This window comes from Bombus terrestris, chromosome 6 (genome assembly GCF_910591885.1).
Source record: "Bombus terrestris chromosome 6, iyBomTerr1.2, whole genome shotgun sequence".
Lineage (NCBI taxonomy): Eukaryota > Metazoa > Arthropoda > Insecta > Hymenoptera > Apidae > Bombus > Bombus terrestris.
The window spans coordinates 4,397,151-4,422,674 of NC_063274.1; the positions used below are offsets into that span (position 1 = coordinate 4,397,151).

Here is a 25,524-nt window from a genome sequence, read left to right on the forward strand (position 1 = left end):
TCCTTTTGTTTAAGAACACAACATGGATAATCTTAGTTTGACGTTATTGAATTTGAATTTCATTATGAAAAGAAGCTTTGTATTTGTAGTAATTGATATGATCTTGTCATGTGATGATACGTATATAAATTCAGTTGTAAACAAAAATCTTGGACCTGATTGTTAGATGTATAGAGAAAAAGCCTTATCGTGACATACTCTGAATAAAGCGTCGTGTGTAACGTGGTGTGCTCAAATTGTAATAATTAGAAATTCAACGAGATTTTTCTCACACAAACGATGATGGCTGAACATCAAAGAACAAATGTATTTGAATTACTTGAGAAAGAATTTTCACTTTTCCTGTGTTATTGACTTAATTTATTTTTAAAAGTATCTACTAAGACAGCAGCAAAAGTAATAAAAAATGTTTTGAATTGTTCTGAAGCTGTTCCAAAATCACTTTTAATCCTTAAAACCAAATATTTCATCCAGTACTAATCAACAATAAAAAATCCAGAATTTAATAAAAATACAGCATCGATGTAACTTCACAGCTCGTTAATGAAACTTTTTTTTCCAACATGTCACTCAAAATCGTATACCGGTTCCGCGAGGGCGACATTTTAAAATCCCGAAATCAGAATATCAAGTGTAGCAACAGGATTCATTTGGTTAGAGCAAAAATGCGATTGCAATTAGAGGAGAGAAAGCAGCAACCCATTAGCAACCCTCGACGCAGTGGATTATCCCGTGATGCAATTACGACGAGCACGCGTTACACGTTGCACGCGACGCTTGCAAAAAAAAAGAAAACGTTAGTCGGAGAGTAAACGATGAAACGTGTCTCGTGCGAGAGGAAAAGAAACTAAAGGAAAATCGAGTGAAACGGATGACCCGAAGTTAGAAAAGATAGAATGGAGAAAAGATAGGGAAACATGGGGTGAAGGAAACAAAAAAGAAAAAGGAAAATAGAAAGAAAGAGATGAAACAGGTAGGACGAGATCTAGGCCATTGGCACAGCACATGTGAAAGAAAGTCTCGTCGGAGTTTAGGTCAGTCTTCGGGGTCGACGAGGAAGCATATGCGGGTCACATGTCGGCGGTGAAGCAGTCAGTTCTGGACGGTACCAGCAAGTGGTCCGCGAAGATCGCCATTACAGGTTTGTGGCCAGCTCGTTGTGCGCGCCGGTCATGGCCGGTTATGCACCCCCTCCGTGCAACAAAACGATGAAACGTGCAGCGCTCGATTATATTACATCTATCTTCTCTATATACGATACATATTGTGTGTACCACCTGTGTGCCTCAATGTATTCTTCTTCTTCTTCTTCTTCTTCTTCTTCTTCTTCTTCTTCTTCTTATTATTATTATTATTATTATTATTTGATATTTTATTTCTTTATTTATATCATCATTTGCAAAGTCATATTACACGCCACTTTTCACCGCGTTCTTATTTTATTCTATTTTCCATTTTCTATTTTCTCTTCCTTTACTTCTTCCCCTCACCTATGATCCCGTTTCTGTATTCCCACAACAATATGTATATGTTATTATCACATGATCGCGTATACATATTTATCTCACACATTGCTGTACCTCCTGTTTATCTGTGATCGTTAAATTTAATTTCATCGTCGAATCTAACGCGCTGCCGGCTGCTGCTGTGTTGTACTAACTGTCACGTCTATATATTACCTATATATTCTATATATTGTGATAGAAATTTGGCTGTGCCTTTGTGGGAATGCACCCGTTCTTCGCATATCTGTATGAAAATAGAGGACTACACAGATAGAGAGAGAGAAAGAGAAATTTGGTTCCACGGATCACTCGTGATTTTCTCTCATTTTTCATTAAGCTTCTCTTTCGACACGTTCACTGTATCGCGTTTACGTAAACATTATACCAGCTGAAATAGAAAACAAAATGTAATAATGAGGAAATTTTTCTGAAAAATGTTCGATATTGCGAGGCTTTGCACGTACATGAGAATATTTTGCCCGAACTATTACGAAAATATCTATTGCAATCTGTCTGAATATTGTGAAACTCTCTATACGTATGGATTATTGCAAAAAGAATTCTGTATGAAAAATATTTGTTTAGCATAGTTCATGAAAATCCATGCAACAGCGAACGTGTTAACTTATTCTTCCTTCGCTTCCTACTCTACGTCTCCTCTTTTCTTTGCCTATTGCTCTGCTTCTATCTTTCTTGCTCTTCGTTTCTGCCTCTGCATCTGTCTTCCTTTCGCTGTATCTTTCTTTCTATTTTACAAACGAATCGCTGTCTATGAAAAGAGAGAAAATTATCTTGCGTTCTGTGACACCGGTCGAAAGTGTTCAAATGTTACGTCGCAAGATTCGTAGATTGCATTGTTCGTGTCGATGTATCTTGATGTAGCGAGTGACAGTTTGCGTCTGTTTGATGAATTTTTTTGGGAAAATAACGGTGTGCATAGAAGCCATGTATGCATATCATATTTTGACATAGCGAAACTGTGACACTACGCGAATTAGACGAGATGTTTGGTTCGTCGAGTGGATTTAGACAAAGTCCTGTAAATGTTACTTCATGGAAATAGAGTTGCGTCGATGAGAGAGACACTAGCTTGTAGAAAAATCACGCGTTAGTCGCGAGTAGAGAGTTAATCGCAAAACACTGACAATGACCAATCTACACACGAAATGAACTTTTACCGATTCGATTGCGCGTTAAAATGGAAAAATACTGTGCATACTTGCTAGAAGTAATATAACAAGCCTGTTACCCGTGTCCCGTTTTGCAATAAGATTTTATTAAAATTCGTCTAATCTGCATGCGTACATTCTTTTATCGGAGTCTAATCTCAAACTTTTTTCTTTTAATTTCCAATAAATCTTCGATAAAAACATATTGTATACGATAAAATGTTCGAAGTAATTGGCAATGGTAAATGTATCCAAGTGTCGTTTTATCAAAGTTTCATTTCTATCGAATTTCTTTTAGTCTTTGATAAGTTTCAAACGAAGACATATCTATAACCAGTAACGATCATACAGAGGGTTGGAAAATATGTAATTAGATAAAAATTTGGCTATATCTCGAAACGAAACAAAAATGTCCAACGCATGCTTGCAAACAAATATTATTAATGGAAAATTTAGAAGATCAAGGAAATAAATTCAAAGTTTAGATGGATTCGACGATTCATTTGTTAAATGAAAAATAACATGTAAAAATTAAAATGATTCGCATAAGGTGTATACAAAATGAAAGTATATGAAATATGCAAATTTTTAACAAATACTTAACAAGTGAAAAACCCACAAATCTACATAAAGATTCACAATTTAATCAAGGCCAACGCCTTGCAACTTTAAAACTTCCAAAGTATTAGGTTGTCCGAAAAGTGTCTTTCTTTTACAGACACGTCTTTTACAACGATGCATCTTTATACAAACATGAAACCTAATCTATCGAACATCGTGATCTTTATTTTGATAGAACAAAATGGATCGTACGTAATTCGACAAAATAATATAAAACGAAAAATGCTGTGCATCCATTATTTCCTTATAAAACGAAAGAAACTTTCCGGACGACCTAATACATACCTCTAGACCGTACTCTCTCGCTTCCAATACAGTTTTAAAGAGTTAACGTACGTGTAACCTTCTTAAGTGAACCCCCAAACAACAAATACTCGTTTAACAGAGTAAACCCTCGAGGCAATCGCTTTACGAGCCTCCCGACCGTGTCTCAACCTACTTATTTCTCTATATGTACTGCTTCTAGCGAGTATGCACGTACATGCACACTACGTGTAATTCCAAAAGGGACATGTACATGCGATGTGACGAACGGGTGCATACTTTTCACACGTCATCCTCCTTGGAGCACACGTAGCCCATAAATCCTACCGATTACTCTCACACGTCCAACCAACATCCTACACGCACGATGTTGGCTCGCGCGTTACACCGTGTCATCGTTACACACATACATGCACACACGCACGCATATATATGACACCTGCATAATTTACATTTGTCTCTGGATACAACAACATCGTTCACCGGCCATTATCGCGGCCACATTTTCCAGGACGTTCGCCTAACCTTCCGACCGCAACCTCTTCAAACAATCCCCCTTCGCCAGTCGTTTTACCTTTTGCCTCTCTCGAATGAGAATTTTGCCTTTCTTGAATAAAATTTCGGTAATTATGCAGTTTAACAACTTTTCCCAATTTCTACTGTTCGACTGGAATCTTTTTTTTTAGAATTCATAGGATTGGAAGAGGTGTAAGGGCTGCTCTTTAAAAAAATCTCGCGAAATTATACCAAACTACGTATAAGGGAACGTTGTACAAATTTTATATTTTCTTAGTTTAATCCACTTGGTGTTCAATGTTTGGCAAAAGGATTAGATTAAATTAGATCGCAGTTAGATTTGTTGGTACCTTTTAGGGCAGCAATTTTTTAGACGATGTAGTCTGACATCAAGTGGATTAAACCGAAAAGACGTCGTATTTTGTAAAAATTTTCTTATTTCCTAAAAATGAAAAAAAAAGAAAGAACGACTAGGAAAGATTAGAAAGCACTATAGTCGAATAGTCAAAATTGGGGAAAATTTCCTTCGTATCATCTTTGTTTCTCATCGTTCGATTTAAAGTACCTAGTCATTGTTCGGTCGCTTTGTTCGTCATAATGTAACTTTACTTAAAAGGCATGAAACGCGAGAAATTTCAAATATTTGATCTTAAAAAATGAATAAATACTCCATAGGCTATGGTAACTCGAGAAGGCAGAATTTCACGGCGTTCGCTCCTGTTCTCGAAACTCGTTCTCAACGAAGATAGATGAAGTCGAGTTTGCGAAATTGTCTGTTCGTTCTCGGTCCACAATTTGCTAAAATTCCGATTGAGGAAGAATTCCGAGGCAAGAAAATAGGAAACGTTCGTAGCAGCAATTTCGTGGAACGTCGCTAGTTCTTCGAAAGTTATTTCAATGCTACTCTTACTCTTTTCGAAAAAATGTAAATATGTCGTAGCTTAGAAGAGAGGACACAGGAGGTTCGTACACGAATACCGCGGAATGGAGGAAATGGTAACGTGTAAGTCAGTTTTACATGCCCTTGCTACCAATGACAGTTTGTAAGATGAGTTTGTGGAAGTTTAGATTTGAATTTGAAGAGTAAATTGTATGCGCTGAAGAGAAAAGGGTTTGTAAAAAGCAGCACTTTCGTTGTAATTGATAACTACGTTTCATACACGCCAAAAGATATTTCATATCCGATATTGCGCTAGATGTTATCACGAAACTGGCATACTTTTTTTAATACGACGTAAGCAAGGTTCAAGGTAAAAGTGAACATTATTCATTCGTGTCAGGACAGTGCAATTGCTATGGATCGTTGTAATTGAAAGCATATTAGGGCTTTGTCTGAAAGCATCCTTTAATCGTTATCGCTAAACAAACTTCCGCAGATCCTCTTCATGCTAATTACGCCTGTAATATTGTTTAAGCGTATGTTCGCTAGACGATCGTCAATCAATTCTCCCAATCGTTACATTCGCTCGACTATCATCGAAAAATCGTAGATGGCTAAATTCGACCATGGCAAGTGAAAAGTTTCGTTCGGATTAATCAGAAGTTATCTGAGTTGCAGTTACATTCACTTTAAACTCGCATTCGTACGAGTCTAAAATTGTAGATTTAGATTTTAGAAATTGCTGCCTTTTGCGGGCCAACCGTTATTTTAACGAACGTGAACTTAGTTTGATGTTTGAAACAAAATATCGAATCGAGTAAGATAATATAAACTCGCATAAGTGTAGTGTATTTCGTAAAAACTAGAATAAAAATTTGACGGAATCTACGAAAGCAACTAAGTGAGAAATTCGCATTGTTAAAAGCATTTTCGACTGAATTCGGATAATCTAACTAATCTGGACGAGACTTGAACGGCATTGGATCACGAAAATCTACAATTCATCACGAACAGTTACCGCAAATTACGTCTATCGTTACATAAAATTGCAAACAAATCGGAAGATGGCTGGAAATAAGCTTTTTTGGTGCCAGCATGATGAATCGTCGTTGAATGGACCTTTTGTCCACTGAATCGTTGGCACCGTAATTTCTTCGTCAAGCACGCACATACATACGAATATGTGAGCATACAGCTGTGTGTGCATCGTGTGTCGTGTGGTTGTCCATCACGCGAGATGCCTGTCCCTCTGCTTCGGAGGAATTCAATCGAAAGTCCATTAAGGTCACACGGCAACTTGTTGTGGCTCGACTGTGTACCAGCGCCATGCCATTGTCAAAGCTAAGCCGGCTCTATAGATCCGACAACGTGAGCCAACGCCTAACCAGTCAGTATCCCCGATGCTATACGGACGTTTATCGGAAACGATCCGCAGCAACCACCGAGTAATCTATGGCCACGGATTTGTTGCTCCTACGATCCTCAAAATTTTCCTCTCGATACTCTGCAGTTTAACATTTGTGGTCTATGTTCGAATTGGCTGCCGTTAAAATAGAGTCGATTATCTTATTGTGTGAATCATTCATGTCTCGGTATTTCGAAACTTTGCGCTGTTATCGTTTGTAAGAAGATCGTGCAATTGACATTTTGATCGACCTTCGCTGTTCATCCCGTAACGTTGTAATCTATTTGACGGATAATTAATTCCTAAAACGACGAAACTGTGCTTGAGTAATTAATTGCTTGTTAATGGTTTGCAAAGGATTCGAAACGGAAGAAAACTGTGATTGTTCAGAATCAGTAAGTTGCTCGATATATTTCGAAAATAATTTCAAAAGTTCGATTTAAAATTTGCAATATTTATGATCGAAGAGTACAGGAAAAATCAAATATTTAGACATTTTCACAAGTCATAGTAAATGATTGAAAACTTCGTTTTTTTTTTTACTTTTAAGAGTCTTTGTGAAATCCGTAAAAGTTACAGTTTTAACGTCTCTAGAATACGAGAAAAACGTCGCAGTAAACCACTAGGAAAATTTGCCACGTGTACAAAAGCATCAAAAATCTATGATCGAAAGTATAGTTTTCTCCTAAAAATTAACGTTCGCAGAATTGAGCAACAAAGAGAATTAAATTCCAATCTGTTCCATTATTGTTTAATGAAACAATTTGTCGTGCAAATTGCGTTAGTTCTCATCACGTTGCAAATTTAGATGTCGACTAGAAAATTTAAAATAACAAGATCGAAAAAGAGCCTCAAAGTTCGGAGAATTCAATGTTTTGAGATTAGAAGTGCAATTCAATCTTGTTGGAGAAAATAAAAATCGCTAAAATAAGTACGGGCATGAATATTGGAATTGGAAATTATATTCGTTCTTGTAATTAGTCGGGAAAAAATCTAGAATTAACGGAAAAGTAGAAAATACAAAATAGCAGAAAGTGAAGTTTTCGGTAGAGAAATTTCATATTCGAAGTGAAGCGTACGATTTGTAATAAACTAATGGGTGTAATGGATTATCAAGATTGGTTTTAGCATTCGTTGATAAGTTTATTAAGGACACGCGTGACTAACCTCCGTATGCAGCTCTTTTTAGGTCATGTTACAGAGTTTCACAGTGAATGTTTTAGCGGGAGCAAAATCAATAATTCTGTCATTGAAAGTTGCTTAAAATACAATGAAAGAAATTCTAGAGAAGGATCTGGATATAAAAATAAATTCACAGATAGCAAAGAAGAAAAGCACCAAAAAATATTGCAAATATATCAGAAGAAAAATACTGTACGTCAAAACAGGTCGTTCGTTAAAACAAATATTTTTATCCAGCGCGTTAAACACATCACACTGCATTCTACTCCAAAAAGCAGAAGTCGTTCGGAGTTCGTAATCATCGTAGCGAAACGTGTAAGTTTCTCGGGGACAGGTCAAGTCACAAACAGCGCTGAGACATCTAATTTTGGTTCCCCTTCAAAACTGTACGAAAGAAATACGTACGTGGATTGTCGGTGGAAATTGTGATTCGCGAAATAAACTTCGTCCAAAATAATCAACGTTATCTGAATCGTTGCTTCCCTCGTTAATTAGAAGTAGGAAAAACTTGCAATAAAAGAAGGGCAGTTAGGTTCATTTGTGTCGTAGTTCTTCGATATTTGACTCGATACCTTCTTGGTGTTTATCACTGGTCGAGCAATAACCAGTGATAATAATGATAATTAAATATTATTATCACGTGCTTATCGAATCGATGCTTTTAGTTTGCATCCGATAGTTTGAATAATTGTGAAATATTCTCGATGAATTTGCATTTCGGTAATGATTTTCATATTCGAGATATATGTTAGCATAATTGATAACATTCTGAATATTCCTCGATTTGAAGAATTAATAATATATTCACTTGTTTATATTTGCTTTCTGCTGGGACATTATTGTTATAATCATGGGTTGATTAGTAGTAGATCGTGCAACTTGATAATGAAAATTATCCGATAATTCGACGTTTAATAAAATTTATTAGAGCATCATCGAATATTCACCGTAATTTCGGAACTATATTTCATGATTAATTCTCGATTTTCATATGCTATGTTCATTTATTGTATATATTTGTCCAGATGGCACAGTTCAATTAAGGAAACACTCGGTAAATTATCTAATAAAAAATTAAATAATCCAAATCTAATACCATCGAAATTTTCATGGTAAAAGAATCTAGCTAACTCTAGTTTCCAGTTGTGCAAATAGGGTTAAACAAATCCTACGTTTCCATTGAAAAAATTATGCATTAATCTATAGACTACTATTTCTACCTAACACGAGAACACGGAGTATCAACACCATCTCAAAAATGTCACTTCGTCGATCTTCTTAATTTATCTACCACTTCTCAAGTGTCAACTCGATCTACTTAACTTCGAGTTTAAGTCTTTTGCGTAGAGATATGTACAGATCTCATGCGTGAAGCTAGCTGTCTCGTCCCGTACGACGAGGATACGAAGTTGGCGATGATCCACGGTGCAACAAGTTTCTTATTCCAAACTGACAAGCAACGGATCTGAATGTGGCGATGCCAATTCCACCGATGCGAAAATTAACAGGTAGCGTCAGGATCGTGAACGTCCGCAGCTTGTTCGAACAACGAGATAACAGTTCGTGGTCGATTGAACTACAATCGTTAGAAAAAGCTTTGATTCTACCAATTTTTCCACCAATTGATTCTACCAATGAGCTGTCTCGAATTCAGAGAGAAATTTTGCTAGATAGCAAAATGGTTTTCCGCAAAATGGATTTTCGGGTAGCAGTGGTTGGTTAGATTCGAGAACGTGCTCGTATCATATTTATCACAGGGAAATTTATTCAAAACTTCAATGATAAACTGGTCTCTTTGCCGCTGCTGAGCTCAGTAAATACGAGCAAATATTTCACTAAGTTATCTTTTTTAATATTTCTTCATATTAGGGAAGATATCTTTCTTAAACAAATAAGTACAGCAATTAGTGGCCTCCAATCTCTTCCAGGTTCTGTTTCATCCGAAAAGCATTTATCATTATTGTCGTTGCCTTGCTTTGCGAGCTAATATCCTGTCAAGGATCAGAACGCAAGAGAAAGACAGAAGGATTTACAAAGGTTTGTTGCAGCCATTTGTCTCTTTGATTCGTCCTTGCCCATCAACATCTTCTCCTTCGTCCAGTCTAAAAATATTCAAAAATTCGCGTTTCATCCTCAGCCAACGTCTGACTGAACGTATCCACGTTCTTTTCAGAAGATATTATATATTCCTGACCGGAGGAAATCCGTTCCTCCGCTCCATTGTTATTATTTATTGTACGATTTTCCACGTCAGCCCACAAGAATTCGCTCTAGATCCGTTTCCTCGCGAGTATCACGCTACCTCTCCACAGACACTCTTCATTCAGCAACGACTCTCTTCTCATTCTCCGCTACACCACGCTTCCATCACAATTCTCAGTTTTCGTCCCGAAGCAACTGTTATTATTCTCTTCTATCGCTTTTATTCGGGTCCCTTTCTTCGACCAACTCTTCCGCAACCACATCCATGAATCAGTTACGAGAAGCTTCCCGAGGCCACGACCTCGATCTTTCATTACGCAGAATCCGATCAACTCGGTATCCATTTGCTGCGTATTTTCGTGTCGTGTTGCCGTTGTGTATCGGCCAGTAAAACGATGCAGCGCAATGGCGTGCAACTTTGTCCCAATTTTCTGGTCGTTGCGTATTCGTATCAAAACCGAGAAACCGGCTTAACATCGTAACGAACGACGATAAGCAACGGATTTGGCTCGGTTGAATAATCGTATCGTTTGTTCTATTTGACGGCGAGAAACAGCCGACCAGCTCTGTTGTATATCTTTGTATCTCTTTGTACGCAATGACGCAACGCAATTGTCTACCCATATATCGATACGCAACAACGGTGATGCGACACGCAGACACGCAACGAAGGAATACTGGCTCCTAAACTACAGTGAAAAACTATTTGATATACTGGTCCCGCTTATGCAACTCCTTCAGTGAGAAAGCACGTGATTGTTTAGCGAGAAAAGAGAGAAAGAGCGACTGCCTTCACACAGCGTGCAATGTCGACACAATGTGCTGCTGGGTATATTCCGAAGTATGGAAACGCTTATGCTTTCATGACGATTGCCAAAAGTCATTTAGCAGAGAATCCCTATACCTTGGAATACGAGGAACCACGATTGCCTTTCTGGTTCCTCTATTCATTCGCCGTATAGTATCGCTAGTCTGGGCTGAATCGCCGGCGCTGCTGCGGGTGATCACGTTTTCACGACAATCGACGACCTCCGCCTCGAGACAGTCCTACACCACGTCCTTCGGTGGCCTCTGCAAGGTACCACATCCCATCGTGGTCGATCCACTAACTACAACGAGAACTGTGTTCGAGAGGAGATTTAGCATTGAGATCTCGACGAGTGTCGAGCGTGTATGGTACGAGAGGTTGTCGAAGGACGATCCGATGACGAGGACATTGTCTTCTTTTCAGCACGACGTTTTCAGTCGACCCGGACACGCACATAGACAGCCTCGAGCAGGCCGAACAGATCGTCCTTGAGGGTACCAGCAAGTGGTCCTGCAAGATCGCCATCACAGGTGACACGATGATACTGATACCTTAGAGAGTTAAGAGTTTACTCCACCCACCGAGACCGACCGTGTCGTGAACGACACGGTTTCTATGCCGTGTAAAATGTGACACACACGTGACACACGCTTTTTCATACACGAGAATTTATGGAATTGGACCTGGTCGCGCGATCGCAGCCAGAGGAGAACGGTTCACCGTACCTGTTTGACATCCTGACTTTTAGCTTCTTTTGGCTCCTGAATATTCTTCGCGCTATTGTTTTTGCTCCAGATTGGCTCGTTGAAAAGGCTCGTCTCAGATTTCCGGCAATCTGATGATATTTTAAACGTTATACTTTGAAACGAATACTTTCAATTTTCAAATTTCAAATTCGACACGGATCGTACACGACCGCGACTGTTTCAACCAGATCTCGGTAACTTCATTTCGATTGTATATTCTCGTTTTATTTGTATTCTACCTCGTCATACACGGCTATCGTGTAAGATACGGAATACAAATTAAAACGAAGCGCGTTAAAATAAAATTGCAGAAGCCAAACTCTTTCTGATCGCCTATCATTCAATGATAGAGACGCATCGATCGAGAGTTTGAATTTTTAAAGCTACGAAATTTCAAATTCTTACATCTTTTTCTGGGATATTTTCGGAACATGAAAATTGAAATAAATACGCTATATCTCTAGCAAAGATAATTTTAACAAACAACGCCTGTCAAGCTTATACGGTAACCGTAACGCCTCGAAAGCTGCCGGTTGGCGAATGGTCGACATTTCTCTTTTAATAAGGCACAAAATCACGTTACGGAGGAATCCAATGTCTTTCTGCGCACGATTTTCGATCTGATCAGCCGCAAAATCATCCACGATAAATCATGAACCGCATCGATCACGCCTCGTTGCGTCCGATATCTCGACTCGTGTACTCTGCATTCGAGGGAAGCTGGAGAAACTAAACCCCACGTCGAAGCAATTTGCGGTGCGAAGTTTCCAGATCGATGAGACAATCGACGGTATTGGTCACGTAATTCCGCCTGACAACTTTAGACACTTCGCGATTGTTTTCGTAGTTGCCGTAGTTACTCGTTCATCCTTCACAATAAAATCGTGACGCTACGTATAAACGATACCAAGCAGAATAAAATCGCAAAGTCTTAACAAATAATCTATAAAATTTAACCTTCCGAGCGCCGGTTAAAGTAACAAGATATGATAAAAATAATTTTTTCTATGGCTTAAGGGTAAATGCTTTTTAGAATATTACAGATTTATCACGTGTCTGTTGAAATATTTCAAGGTAGATTTTTTAACATTTTTACTTTCGCACGTAGGATCTTGTTAATTATGGAAATGAAAAACGATAAATCTTATAGAGTTAAGTCAACTGCTGGTAATTGTTGCAAACGATTATTGAAGTACATCTTTATTCGTTAGAAAGCTGTAAAAGAAATAAAAAATTTACTAAATACGTAACACGTATTTCACAGAAATATTATTTTCTAGAAATTTTAGGAATTGCGAGTTTTTATCAGGTTTTTCTTAATTCTGTTATTTTCTTTTATATGTGAACCGAATGTAGATGCGAATTTAGATATGAATTCAATGAAAACGAAACATGCACGTACGTATCATTATAGTCTCATATTACCCGCAAACAAGAATAATAGTAAAAGTACACGCAATAATCCATCGGCTATGCTACCACTAGAACGTGATTATTTTACATAAACGTTTTACGAACTGCTCAATGATTAAACAAACGTACAAGCACGCATTAAATTTTTCACGGATTTCTATCTAGGTCTACACAATTTTATCAAAATCGATGGTCAACGATATAAACTCCACTCGGTTTTTTAATAAATATTATTACGCTCTCAAACAAAGCGAGAAATCTGAATGTTAAGAAATTGCTAAAATGCGAAACATCTATTTGTCAAGGAATATAAATCCTCCTTTCTATACTTTTAGCAAAAATGAAACGAAAGAGATAAGAAGGGGGTATAACACAAGTAAGAGAAATCAATTCGTGAGAATTGGAAAAATGTACGTACGACATTTTGAGATAAAAGTTGATTTTCAGGTTGCGACGAAACAAAAAAAGAGAAGAAAACACCGTGCTATCAGCGCGAAGGGCCTGCGTTTGAACATTTCGATTATCGTTCCGCGTGTATAAAAGACGCACCAACGGATCGGCAAACTGAGAAAATTGCTTTATTTTTCGAACCCTGGCCAATGACAGAAATCAATTGCTTTAGAAACAATGACGTTCGTAGCTTCGGATCGCACACTGTGATTTCGACGAGAGAAAGTAAAATAGTTGAAAATAAATATAATCAAACTGAATTTGTAGTTTTTCGCGCACAGACATATCTTTTTGCTGATTATTTTTGTGCAAATGTGTTCATTTTTGTGAACAAGCCCAACTTTTTACTTTTCTAGGCTTTGACAAAATTTAAGATATTTATCGAAATCATCGCACAGTTGATTTCTACGTCGAATGTTCGGGAGGTTTTTCGAAAAAGGCAGGACGTTCAGGAGTAATATTTCGAGGATAAACAACACAGATTACTCAAGAAAGAACGATAATGTTATAACATAATATATTATACGCACGCTATTATATGATATGATCTATCAAAGAATGTTTAACATTCCTTAATGTCAAAATAAGTGAAAGAATTTATGACACACGAAGATAAAGCTAAAAGCGGAGAGAATAGAGGAGAAATGAAATGAAAGTTACAAAAATATCGAGAAAATATTAAGAAGAAATAAGAAGAATTCGAGATGCGCGGAAACAAGATTGAAAAAGGAGAAGAAATAAAATAACGGCGAGAAATGTATCAAAAATTTTATTACGTTTACTCCCTTTGATTGCAATGTAAACAGGATCGTGAAATAGAAAATAGCCTGTTTTAAGAAGAGGGCAACTTTTGTTAAACGTAACTGTCGAAGAAGAAGGATGTGTCATTTTAGCGACGTTCGATCAGTCAAATTCAATCTCGTTCTCCACGATATTATTATCTGTTTCCCACTTTAAGGGAAAAATCACGGAAGAGGAGAAGCCATGGAAAAATGGAGCTTCGATAGCGAATAATTGGTTTTATCGGAGACAGAGAACTTCTTCGAAACAGAATCCCGTAGGAGAGAAAAGGACACATGAAACAATTGTATGCATTTAAATGAAAAATGGAACGAATCCAAGTGTAATAACGGGATAGGACCATTGATAAAGACACGCCAGGTATCAGATATCAATAATTTCGAACTGTAATTAACGCGACCCTAACATTGAAACTGAACACGATACAAAGAATATTCTTGATATATTTACTGAAATTTTCTAATGAATTTGAAGATATATGCTTTGATAGAAATATTAAGACGAATTTTGTATAATCACGCTTAATAATATTCTTGACATATTTATGAATTTTTCTAACGAATTTGAAGATATATACTTTCATTGAAATATTAAGGCGAATTTTGTATAATTGCGCTTAATGATATATTTATTTCGTAACATACGAAATTACAATGAAACAGTTCTTGTTCCTCGGTTTAACACAGAACACGCTGACTTTTGTGGCGGTGTAACGTATAAACGCAGGATAATAATTTAATATCGCGATACCAGCAAAGTTTCTCAGACCTCCACACAATTTAACATCCACACAATTTAACGCGCGATTGCTATCGTCGTTCGTATTTGAAGCGGACAGAATCCGCAACTCGCCGTAAGAATTTCTCTGGCGAAAAGTATTTAGGTCTGGTAAAGTTAAATGCTGGAGCCACAGGGCGACAACCAACACCGACAGGCCACGTTGCTGCTGTATAACATCTTTCTATTACGACCATTCAATGCAACTGAGGCGGCAAACGGAAGAGAGGAGAAGATCAGGGACAACAAACGAGCGAAAGAGTTTCGTAAAGTCCACGAACGACTTGTCCAGACATGGGATAAAGAGGAAGAGGAAGCACAAGGGTGCGAGAAGGCTCGCAGTCCGCCCCGAAACGATCGATAGTTCAACGTACAGGGAAGTGCAGCGGCTGCAGCGCACACGTGCAGTCCTCGCGGCCTATTCACCTGTGTGTATGCAATATGCAGCCTGGTTGTGTCTCTACTCGCACACCCTTGCTTCCACGACCTCCGCCCTAACCGATATTTTTTCTCCGATTCCATGAAATCCATCGACACGATTTCGTACTCTGATCCATAGTTGCATGCATTTTTCCGAGTATCATTCATCTCGCAGATGAAGGATCGATCGAGTAGGGGAGGGACTATGTGGAATTGTTGTTACATTTTTTTCGACGAGTAAAATATAGAGATAAAAGTTTATTTTTGCCGTGATGTCGCGTGTAGTTCTCATGTAATGTCAGTTTTGTTGCTTTGGTATAAATTTCACGTTTTACGTTACATAATTTCACGTTGTTGGTAATTCCAGGGTTTAATTAAGAACAGTGAAAAATAATGATAAAGACGCAGAAATTTATGCCTCTATGCACTGAAATATCTTACTGTTTAATCGGCGATAGAAATTTGGATACTCGTAACAATATTTTCCAAGCAAATACGAATCGCGTGTCGTTTCTTGTATTTGTCTGTCTTTCGAAAGAAAAGCTGTATTTACCCTGATTTTCCAATGAAATTCTCGCCTACGCTGGCATGTGCGTGCCAACAGCGTTTTCGACATCGTTGGTGCGAGAAGAAATTTCGAGTTAAAAGTTCAACTTGATTACACGCCACAAAGATGAGGAATCGCGATGACAGTGGAGACGACGATGGGAAGATAAAACGGCGAGATGGAAGAAGGCGTAAAATTGTAATAAGAATCTGAAGAGGTTGACAGATGTATTTGGGATGAAGGATTGGAAGATACGACTGAGATGGATCGGTCTTGGCAGATGTGTTCGTGTATTATGAGAGTGAAATATCTACAGGTTGTCAACAAAATTGGGATAATACCGCCTGTGATCTATAATACTTTTATACTGTATCATTTAAAAATTCTATGGACGTCGAAGATTATACGGATAAATGTTTGTTTAAAAGAGATATTGTTTACTGAATTCGGTTCAAACGAACGACAAATTACTTTATTCGACTGTATATAAAATATCGGCAAGTCTGCGAAAAACGTGATGAAAAACGTCAAGTTTCGGATCGTCGTTTCAAACACAGCACTCGATGCTCTTGAAATATAAAATGTAACACAGTTAACTTACGGCTGAAACAGAATGCCGAAGCAAATTGAAGGTAGCATAGAAGTCAATAAATTGTAATTGCATCATTGACGTTAACGGGGTGAAAAAATTAACGTTTGTGCTTTGCCACTATTCTTTTCTTATTTTATGATACAATAAAAATTATTACAACGTTATGTGTTCAAAATTAATGAAACATTTATGGTTGCATAATCTAGAATTCTCTGCTAAAAATACACGTATTTTTGTATGAAAATGAAACGGTTTAGGATAATAGGATACTCGCAATGCTTAATCGATACACGGGCATGAAGAAGCTACAAAGAACAAAATAATACACGTTCCATCTATAAAAATTACCAGTCGTATAAATATGTTTCAAATAAAATTAATGATACGTTATACAGAGGAACGCAAACAAACTTATTGTTCACCTAGTACATTGTATGTATTTCACGTTGGAGTATATTTTACTCGAGGAATTGATGATCGAACGAAGCGAATAAAAGCATGCGACGAAACAGAAAGCGAAGATCCCGGAAGATTTCACCGACTGCTCCAACTCTGACACAAGATATAACGTTGAAATGTCGATAGGATTGAGAAGAATGTGGAAAGATTCCGAAAAAATTCGATTTCCTGCGTGTTATTCCCGTGAGAAGCCGCGACTGACGAAATTCGCCAACGAAGTTTCTCCTAACACGTGAATTTACGAACACGGAGGTGAATATCGGGAAAAACTCTGCGTCGCTCTCTGACGAGCGAGAAACTGACGATTTCTTTGAAAAAAAATTTTTTTTTAATAAAAACAATCTGTTACTAATCTCCTATTTGATACGTAACTATTGTGTTGGCAACTAAGTGATTGCGGAGTTTGTCATTGGCTGATATTGACAAAATCCGCAATCACTTAGTTGCCAAACCAGTATAATTCTGCGAGAAGAGAAAAGAGTGGAATGAAAACGTTTGATCTTGCATTGGAAATTTTAGTTTTGTTTCTATTAATTTCTGGAGGATTTATATCGTTAAAAACAATTTGAGATCGTTATATAAATATTCGAAAATGAGAAAGGTATTTCAAAGTTTTATTACACAAATTTTCCATTGGTGTTTTTAAACAAATAAAATGGGAAAGATATCGCGTTACACGGTTATATGATAGCTTTATAAAATTAATGAAACCTGTCGAGAGGGAGAGAGAAAGATGCCAATTCAAAATATCGATGAACTTTAGGATTTAGCAAAACTGAAATTTAAATTGTCGTTGATAACATTAACGTGAATGGGTAATCGGTAAAGCAAGAGGATCTTTTTATTGTTAATTGAAATTATTTAAAAATTCAGACTAAAGCAATGGTTTAGACTACTTCGAATTCAGACTACAATGCCTCCAAGCGAAGCATTAGTTTTCGACTGAAAATAGACTTACTACTTTGTGTTGCTAATATAGAAATCTTGTCCGTGTTCCCATGATTGATGTAACTTGGAATATTGATAGGTTGCCAGAAAATGGAGGCATATTGATCTTGGCAGATGGTGGAGCTAACAGTAAACAAGCCCTTAACTATCTATAATGCAAGCAACGCGGACATGTACGAGAATAGCAATCTGTAAAGTGATTTATGATAAAGACACGCAAGTTACGATATTATGCAATAATTCGCAAGATTCTTAATTATTATCAAAATTTCAAGTAATCACGTTAAATTGTATATTCAACAATCCCTTGGAAACTATACTTCTACATATAATTAAATTCTTCTCGGGGATAATGCAATAGCGTAACAAGCAGCAGTGAAAGAAACATAACGACGACCTAAAAACCTTAAGAAATATGATCTACGAATTATAATACTTGCAAATTATAATACTTCTACTCGGATACTCTATATTAGAATAACAGAAGTATTATCGACGATAGGAAAGGTATTAGAAATATAATTTTTAAAAGTGGATTCGTTTAATAGATACTACGTTTACACGTTTGAGCAGGATTTTTTGAAACACTCTGAAGGAAGTCTATAAAAAAATGGTTATTTGAATCATTAAATAATTAAATTGCATGAGAAATGTCCAATCAAACTTTTTAGTACCAGCTACGTTTTAATTGATAATTACGATAGCTTTTAAAGGATTTTCTTCTCTTTATATTTGCAAAATAATCGGCAAATAGCCATTTAGTCATTCGAAATTAACATTTGCAAAAATACGCCGTGGAATCATTTACTCTCTGTTCGCGCAGTGAAAAGGATTAAAGCGTTCCTGGAACATTCGCATAGTCTTTATCGCATTCAAAAACGCTCTGCGTAATTTCTATGGACGTTCGTACGTCGCGTGCATAAACGGACACGCGTTACCACTTTCATGTTTTAATTTTACAAGAACGGGGAACGAAAACGAGCATTCGCTGGCCTCGTGTAAACGCGCCGAGGGAGGAACGTGGCAGAGAAAAAAAGGTAAAATCAGCAATTTATTCTGGCGACAGTTTCAACTCGCGCAATTCAAAGTAACATTAATCGAATCTCTCTCTTTCTGGACGCCTCGAAGAAAGTTTCTTCATGGCGTAAAACCTAGCCAAGAAAAAAGAAAGGAAATTTTTAGTCCACTCTGTGAGCTGCCTTCAGAAGTCGCGACGTTACTAATTCGATTTCGTTCGTTCAGTCTTGGAGATCTGGCTGGTCGAAGCAGGCACGAGGAAACGTAGAACGAAACCGACGTTCCTTTCCTCTGTTTCCTTCGATTCTCGAGATTCGTCGATAAACGAGCAAGATAGAACTCGCTGGAGAAAACGAATCGAACTTTAAACGCCTTCGTGCCTTGGAACGAGCGAATGAGAAGAAAATGGAAAAGAAAAGCAACGAGAATAAACACGGCACACGTACCGCTAGCTCGCGATAAGTTTCGTTTCTTTGAATGACGAACGAGGACGAAATGGTGGCAATACAAAGTCCCACGTAGAATTCGAAAAGACGGCGAGATAGTCGAATTGCGTCTCTTTGATCTCCGCTGCTTCGTTCCATCGTACGTTTAGCATCTCTGTTTGCAGGTTACTTGAATTTTTCTATTCTAAATATTCGGATTTGCTTCGCTATATTCCACGTTCGTGATGCGATTGAAAAGAAGAGGTGGCCACGAGTTCTCATAAGAGAACGTGGTATATCCTTTTTCTTTAAGATCGTGTGGGAAAACATGAAAGTTTCTGAGTATTTTCCAGGCACTTTTATCGTAGATGCTATAATCTTCGTGATTTCCTCCGGCTAATCTTTCTTCAAAAAGCTTCTTAATTTCGAGGAGAATAAATCATCGGTGCGAAAAATAATTACAAGCTACGTGTACATATATCAGAACCATTAAAATTTCTTTGAATATTTTCCTCGATACCAGGATTTCTTAAAACAAGAAAAGGATTAACTATCTAAGAGGAATTGATAGTCGCAGGATTAAAGTACAGTAGTTAGTAAAATTAACAGCGGTCGAGATTCTGCTTCGAGGCTATAACCGAGACTGCCATTTCATCTCATTTAGAAACGAAAAAGTAAATATACGATGGGATGCTATATACAACAACCTCGAAGAAAAGGATTATTAGCGGGCAAAAATTTCAATTGGAAGAAGGAATGAATGAGAGGAAGTTTTGGGAGCAAAGCGCGCTGAAAATCGGACGTAGGAAAATGTGCCGCGTTAGTAAGCGGATGAATTCGAAGGAAAACTTTTCTCGCGTCGAAAAAATGAACGACTTTACCGGGCTTCCACGAGGCTGCGAATTTAAGAGCATGAAAGGTACAACCGCGAAAAAAGGAAAGAAGGAACGTGGCGGGTATTAAGTAAGTTGAAAGAAAAAGGAGCGTAAAGGAAGCGTCCTGCATTGAGCAACCTTCTCCGGCTCTTGTATTTGCGATTCGTTCAAAATGACGGTGATCGAGGCAAAGTTAAATAGAAAGTCGGGAAAAATGTTGAATAGCGAATATCGAGATTTAGCGCGGAAAACGCAGTTGAAGAAGAAATTTCCTAATTTACAAAAATAAGGAGAGGGAGATTTAGATACGGAAAATAAAATCGTAAAAGTCGTGAACAAAAGGATCTCTGTGATCTTAAGCGTCAAGAGAGAAAGGAAAGAATCGAAGAACAATGGCGAGTAAGCATAAAACTGTCGAGAAGCAGAAATCTTCCTTTAGTAGCGTTAATTGCTGATTTCTAGAGGGTCGAACAGAGAGCCAATCGATACTGGACCGATTGAATTGATTTCACGGCTACTGCTCGTTAAAAGATAGAACTCGTTCTGAGCAGTTGCTCGATTAAACGTTTCCCAACTTAACGATTCGTTTGAACAGGCAGCAACGAGAGGAAAGTGACAATTGGCTATGATATTTGGGTCATGTTTCCTTTGGCCATCGACACTGAAATGATAAACATTGGAACGGAATTACGCAATTATTGTGAATCGCGCCTGTAGCGAAGCGAAATTCTATTCGACTTTAGAGAAACCGAACAAGTACTGAAAAATGTCAGTACTTGAGAGTTAAAGAATAACTTTTTGGCGTGATTTTCAAAGAACTGACGGTCCAAGATTATTCAAAGGCGCTTCAACGTTATTTCGTGATTATTCAGTATCGTCGTAAAGACATATTTCAAAGTCAATGTAATTTCAAAGATATTCCAAGATTATCGCAGACTTGCGTCAAAGACGTTTAAACATTCTTTTTGAAAAATATTATATCTGATCATTAGATAATTAAAGCATTAAATTATTACTTGTCGTCAAGATGCGTTTCCATCTTTCCGTACGCATATTCGTTCAAGAGAAACCAGAAGCAGTAACGCTTCGTCGATAAGATTTTAAATAACGTGAAACCATGTCACGAACGGAGGAAAATTCAGAGATTAAGTATAGCGATCTTAGCCATGGAGCGATTACGGCAATTAAAGTGTTTCTGAGAGGAAGACGAGAGAAAAAGAAGGACGAGCGACGAAGGAGCAAAGAGAAACGAAACCTGCCTGGAGGAGGAGAATGATCATTAGAGTAATTGCTGTCTCGTCACGAAGCGGGTCAACAGTTTTTCCTCTTTCTGAACTGTGCTACACGCGCCGTCGGACGCCATCCGCGGCCGAAACTTCGCTATGACGGATGGTTCACCGATGAGAACGTCGGATCGTGAAAGTCGCAGAGATCTTCCAGATGGTCGAGTTGGAGCAGCGTTTTGTCTTTGCAAACTTGTTGCGATGCAATTAAGTATTTGGATAATTTACTGCGTTAAATTAAGAGGGAAACATACAAGATGATTCTAAAAGTACAAATTCTAGACAATTTGATGCTACTGGAGTGGAAGAAGGGCTGTAGTGAAAATATTTGTACTTGAAACCTTTGTTTATAATTTTACCGAATTTGTTTATAAATGCCGATACTGGAAAATATTATTCTCTGATGGTTTAGACAAATTTTAAAGCGGCGGTAGAAGAAACAGCTCAAATGGAAACATAATACTCGAAGCTTTCGTTTCGTAGCAACTGGGTTTGTGTGTAAGCTAGTATTTTAATTTTCCGTGTGTAGAATATTATTTGATTATGAAAAAGAAAATTATAATATTTTATAATTATTACAGATATCTTATTTCTAGACTAGATTTCTTATTTCAATTTGAAATCTAACCACCAGTAATTTTTACAAACATTTTTAGCTGGTATAGGAAAAATAATAATAATAGTAATACGATATGACAGAAAACAAAGCGTAAAAGATATAGATATATAAATATTTACTTTGTAGGTTGTCTTACATTATAGAAGGTTAAATTGTAGCATAGGAAAGTGAACCTGAACGCTTTTTGAATCGATACAAAATTTCTGCAAAAAATCCTACATGTTGACAGACAAGGTAACAGAGCGCATAGGGGCAATTGACATAAAAAGAAATATAATTTGATACTGGTAGTAGTAATAATAAGCAACTTATATTTAAAGTTTTCGGTCATCTATGTAAAGCGTCTCACATCAATATAAATTCTTTGATCTAAAACATGAGATAACCAACATATACAATCCTATTAGAAGACGATGTTCGAATACATGCGATTATCCATGATACGTGACATCAATACGTGTAGTTTCTGATGGTAGCTGCATCGAACATCTACTGTGAAATTATGGTGTAATCCAAAATACAGAGTTAATTATCTCTGAAACGGAAGATTCGTGAATCTATCAAAGGATTGGTCCCTTAAAGAAAGGAAGGAATGGTCAGAGGAGTACCATTTATCAAAGCATTCGTTTCAAACAGAGTTCTGCTAAAATACGTCACAAAATTTTGTCTCTCAGACCATAAAGATATCCACTACAGAAGAAACGTAAGAAATATTTCGAAGAAGACAATTGACGAATTTTCAGTGAAATTAAGCGAGTAGAACCGGATGAAAGGAACGAGGCGACGAACAGAAGAGACTCGAAATGTATATATAAAAAACAGAAAGAAAATTTCTAGAAGAATAATAGCGAAAGAGGAACAGAGTGAATAAGAAGTAATCCAACAAGTTTCTCAGACGAATAACGTCGAAGAGAACGTGGAAAAAATATTCTTCGTTTACGAGGCTCGAATCAGATTCTTTAGTTGTCCGATGGTGTTCCTTAATTTTAATAAAAGCGACTCGTCTGTTCTCCTTCAAACACGAGATCAGATTCACGAGAAATATTAAACATCTGGCCTAATTACAAGATTTCTTACAACCAACGCTCGAATCTCGTAATTAAACGAATACTACCTCGTTAAGAACGTTTGACATTTCCTAAACCCAACGAAAGCGAATATTTTACTTCCGAACGAGTAGCGAACCTCTACGTTCAACGATGTTCCCCACGTTCTCGAAAACGGATAAGCATATTAGATTGCAAAATGCAAAATATTCAAGATATGCAAGATATTCAACCAAGATATGCGAGAAATTGCAAAATATGCGAGAGCTTCGAGCTCTTCGCCTACAGTGTATATCCTTATATACTAAAAGTATGACGTTTACTTACAGTACAGTTTTCATAAGAATTGAATGCTGATTTATTCCGTTTCGCGTCGTGTATCTTTTGTTTGAAATTGTTTCGCTGTCCTTTTCGCTATGGTACAACGAATACCCACAAAATTCGAGTTATTCTTCCATAGGAATTAAAAGCCAGTTATTTTACGACCATAAACGTACATACGTAACGTGTATATTTTCTACGAGGATGGTGCTACTATCGGTGGATTCACTGTTTCTAAATTTCTAAATTTTCTTCTAGCGACACGAGTCTTGAATATGAACCGTGACACTCGTAAGAATAATATTTTTGGAGAACAACGTTAAAAACGGTATTTTTGAATAGGAAAGACACGTAGATCCCAACAAAACAGTACGCCAGAACTCGATTCGTCCAAATTCGTGTAATTGGAATTCACTGATTTTTCTCATTGCCTATAACTTTTCGTACATCTAATAGAAATTCAAATATACAATTCGAACAAATAGATCCAATATATATAATCGAATCAATTTAATCGGCTACGGATTAAAATTTCATTCCGACGAGTGAAATTCTATCGTGTTTCCATTAGCAAATTTATTTCGTTAAAAAGCAACGTTTATCGCTACGGTCCGTCCAGATCAACTTGGTATAGGTCACGGTCGTTATACGTTACGTACGCAGGTGTAGCGACTCTTGTGGTGAGCAGGAGCTTCTTAACGTCGTACGATATGCTTTGCAAATCGACCCATGGAGCGTTTCGTGAAAATAATACACTGGGGGAAACTGAGATAGCCAACGAGGGTGAATGGAAATGGGAAGAGTTAAAGTGTATTTGGACGAGAGGGTAGCTTGGCTAACAGTCGGCGTTACTTCCGTTTCCGCCCCAGTAATCAAATCTCTTGACTCGGTGGGCGCAAATTAAAATCGTTGGCTGGCAACTGCGAAACGCGGCTGGCCCGTGGCAGCTCCACGATATTCAGCAACGGAAACACGAAGAGTGCTGCGCAACGATCGGTGGAAAGTAAGAGACAAAAGGACATTCGCGTCGAGAGAACGCCGACAATGAGGCCTTTCATCGCCTCGATCTGTTCTAGAGAGCAGCAACACTCGAATTCGACGCGGAATCGTAGAAATTAGACAAATGATTCTTTTTTCTTTTTCTCTGTTTCTTTTCTCTTTTTTTTTTATTTTTTTTTTTATTTTTGTGGACAATGCACGAATTCAAAGTTCGTGAGAAGCTTGGAGTGTTAAGGTAACTGGAAATCGTGTGTCGTGACGAAGATTCTTCCTGGGTTTTGTTAGCTTCTAATCGAAATGTATGTGTTTGAAAGATAAACGTAGAATGAAAGATACTTGGAGAAGGTGAGGTAGCAAAATACGAAACGTTATAGAAATGACGTAATTTTAGGAGATACGTTGCTTGAAACAATGAAAAGACAGTGCTGGTACAAAATTTTTATTACCTCGACCATGCAAGCGGAAGTCTTCAAGAATTCTATAAGCTTGCTAGGCTGATACTGTTATTCGTGCGATGCGGCAATAAAAATTGAACTTTCTGCTATGATAAAAATTTTTCAACGACCATTCAAAAGAAATATACAGACGCGGGTGATAGAAGAAAATTAAGTAACACAGAAAACGGTCCTCGAATCTGTCTCGGGATATAAGGAATTGATCCGGTTAAAAAGAATAACGAAAATAAGAAGGTTAAATCGAAAGGAATTATGAAGAGAAGAGTACGAATGAGACAAGAGAGTGAAATACGTAAAAGCAACAAATTCCATTCCATTGTTTAAAAGGTACTTGATCGATTCGAAATATTTCACTGGTTTAATATGTTTTAATAAATAAAATGAAAAATATATAATACTGTAGCTTTCAATACTACTTCTCATTCTTTCTAAACAAACAATTTCTTGAAACAATCAAGTTCGATAAATAGAGCACCGAATTGATAAATGAAATATTGAACGCAAAAAATGATCTCCAGTAAATCAACACTGAAAATACCAAAACAAAAGCTGACATTCCGCAACTCAATTATCGAAATGTACTTTACGCGAGTTTGCACGAATGTTTACTAACTTTGTATATTTACGAGCCATCACGCGGTCGAATGTTTGTAGGAAAAACACGTCTGACCTGTTCGATTCGACTTCAAATATTCGACTAAGGAATGGTTTTCCCATGTCCCATGAACAGTACAAATTAACCGATGTGTGTTCGTGAGAGAGTTGGTTCGTTTATCTTC

At 37.4% G+C, this 25,524-nt stretch overlaps 1 protein-coding gene across 15 annotated transcripts in view; it reads left to right on the forward strand.

Moving 5' to 3' along the window:
• Positions 1-25,524, forward strand: part of LOC100650524 (protein unc-13 homolog B) — a 377,008-nt gene that overhangs the window by 324,594 nt on the left and 26,890 nt on the right. For 13 of the 15 annotated variants that reach the window (XR_007224241.1, XM_048406368.1, XM_048406369.1 and 10 more), the window contains one exon: positions 1,035-1,141. Coding sequence is in view for 14 of the 15 variants with exons in the window: in XM_048406368.1 (XP_048262325.1) it covers positions 1,035-1,141 (107 nt within the window). In the remaining variant the exon portion in view is untranslated. Of the gene's footprint in view, positions 1-1,034; positions 1,142-10,975; positions 11,083-25,524 lie in introns of all 15 variants that reach the window. The other 2 variants (XM_048406361.1, XM_020863448.2) reach the window with 1 other exon arrangement.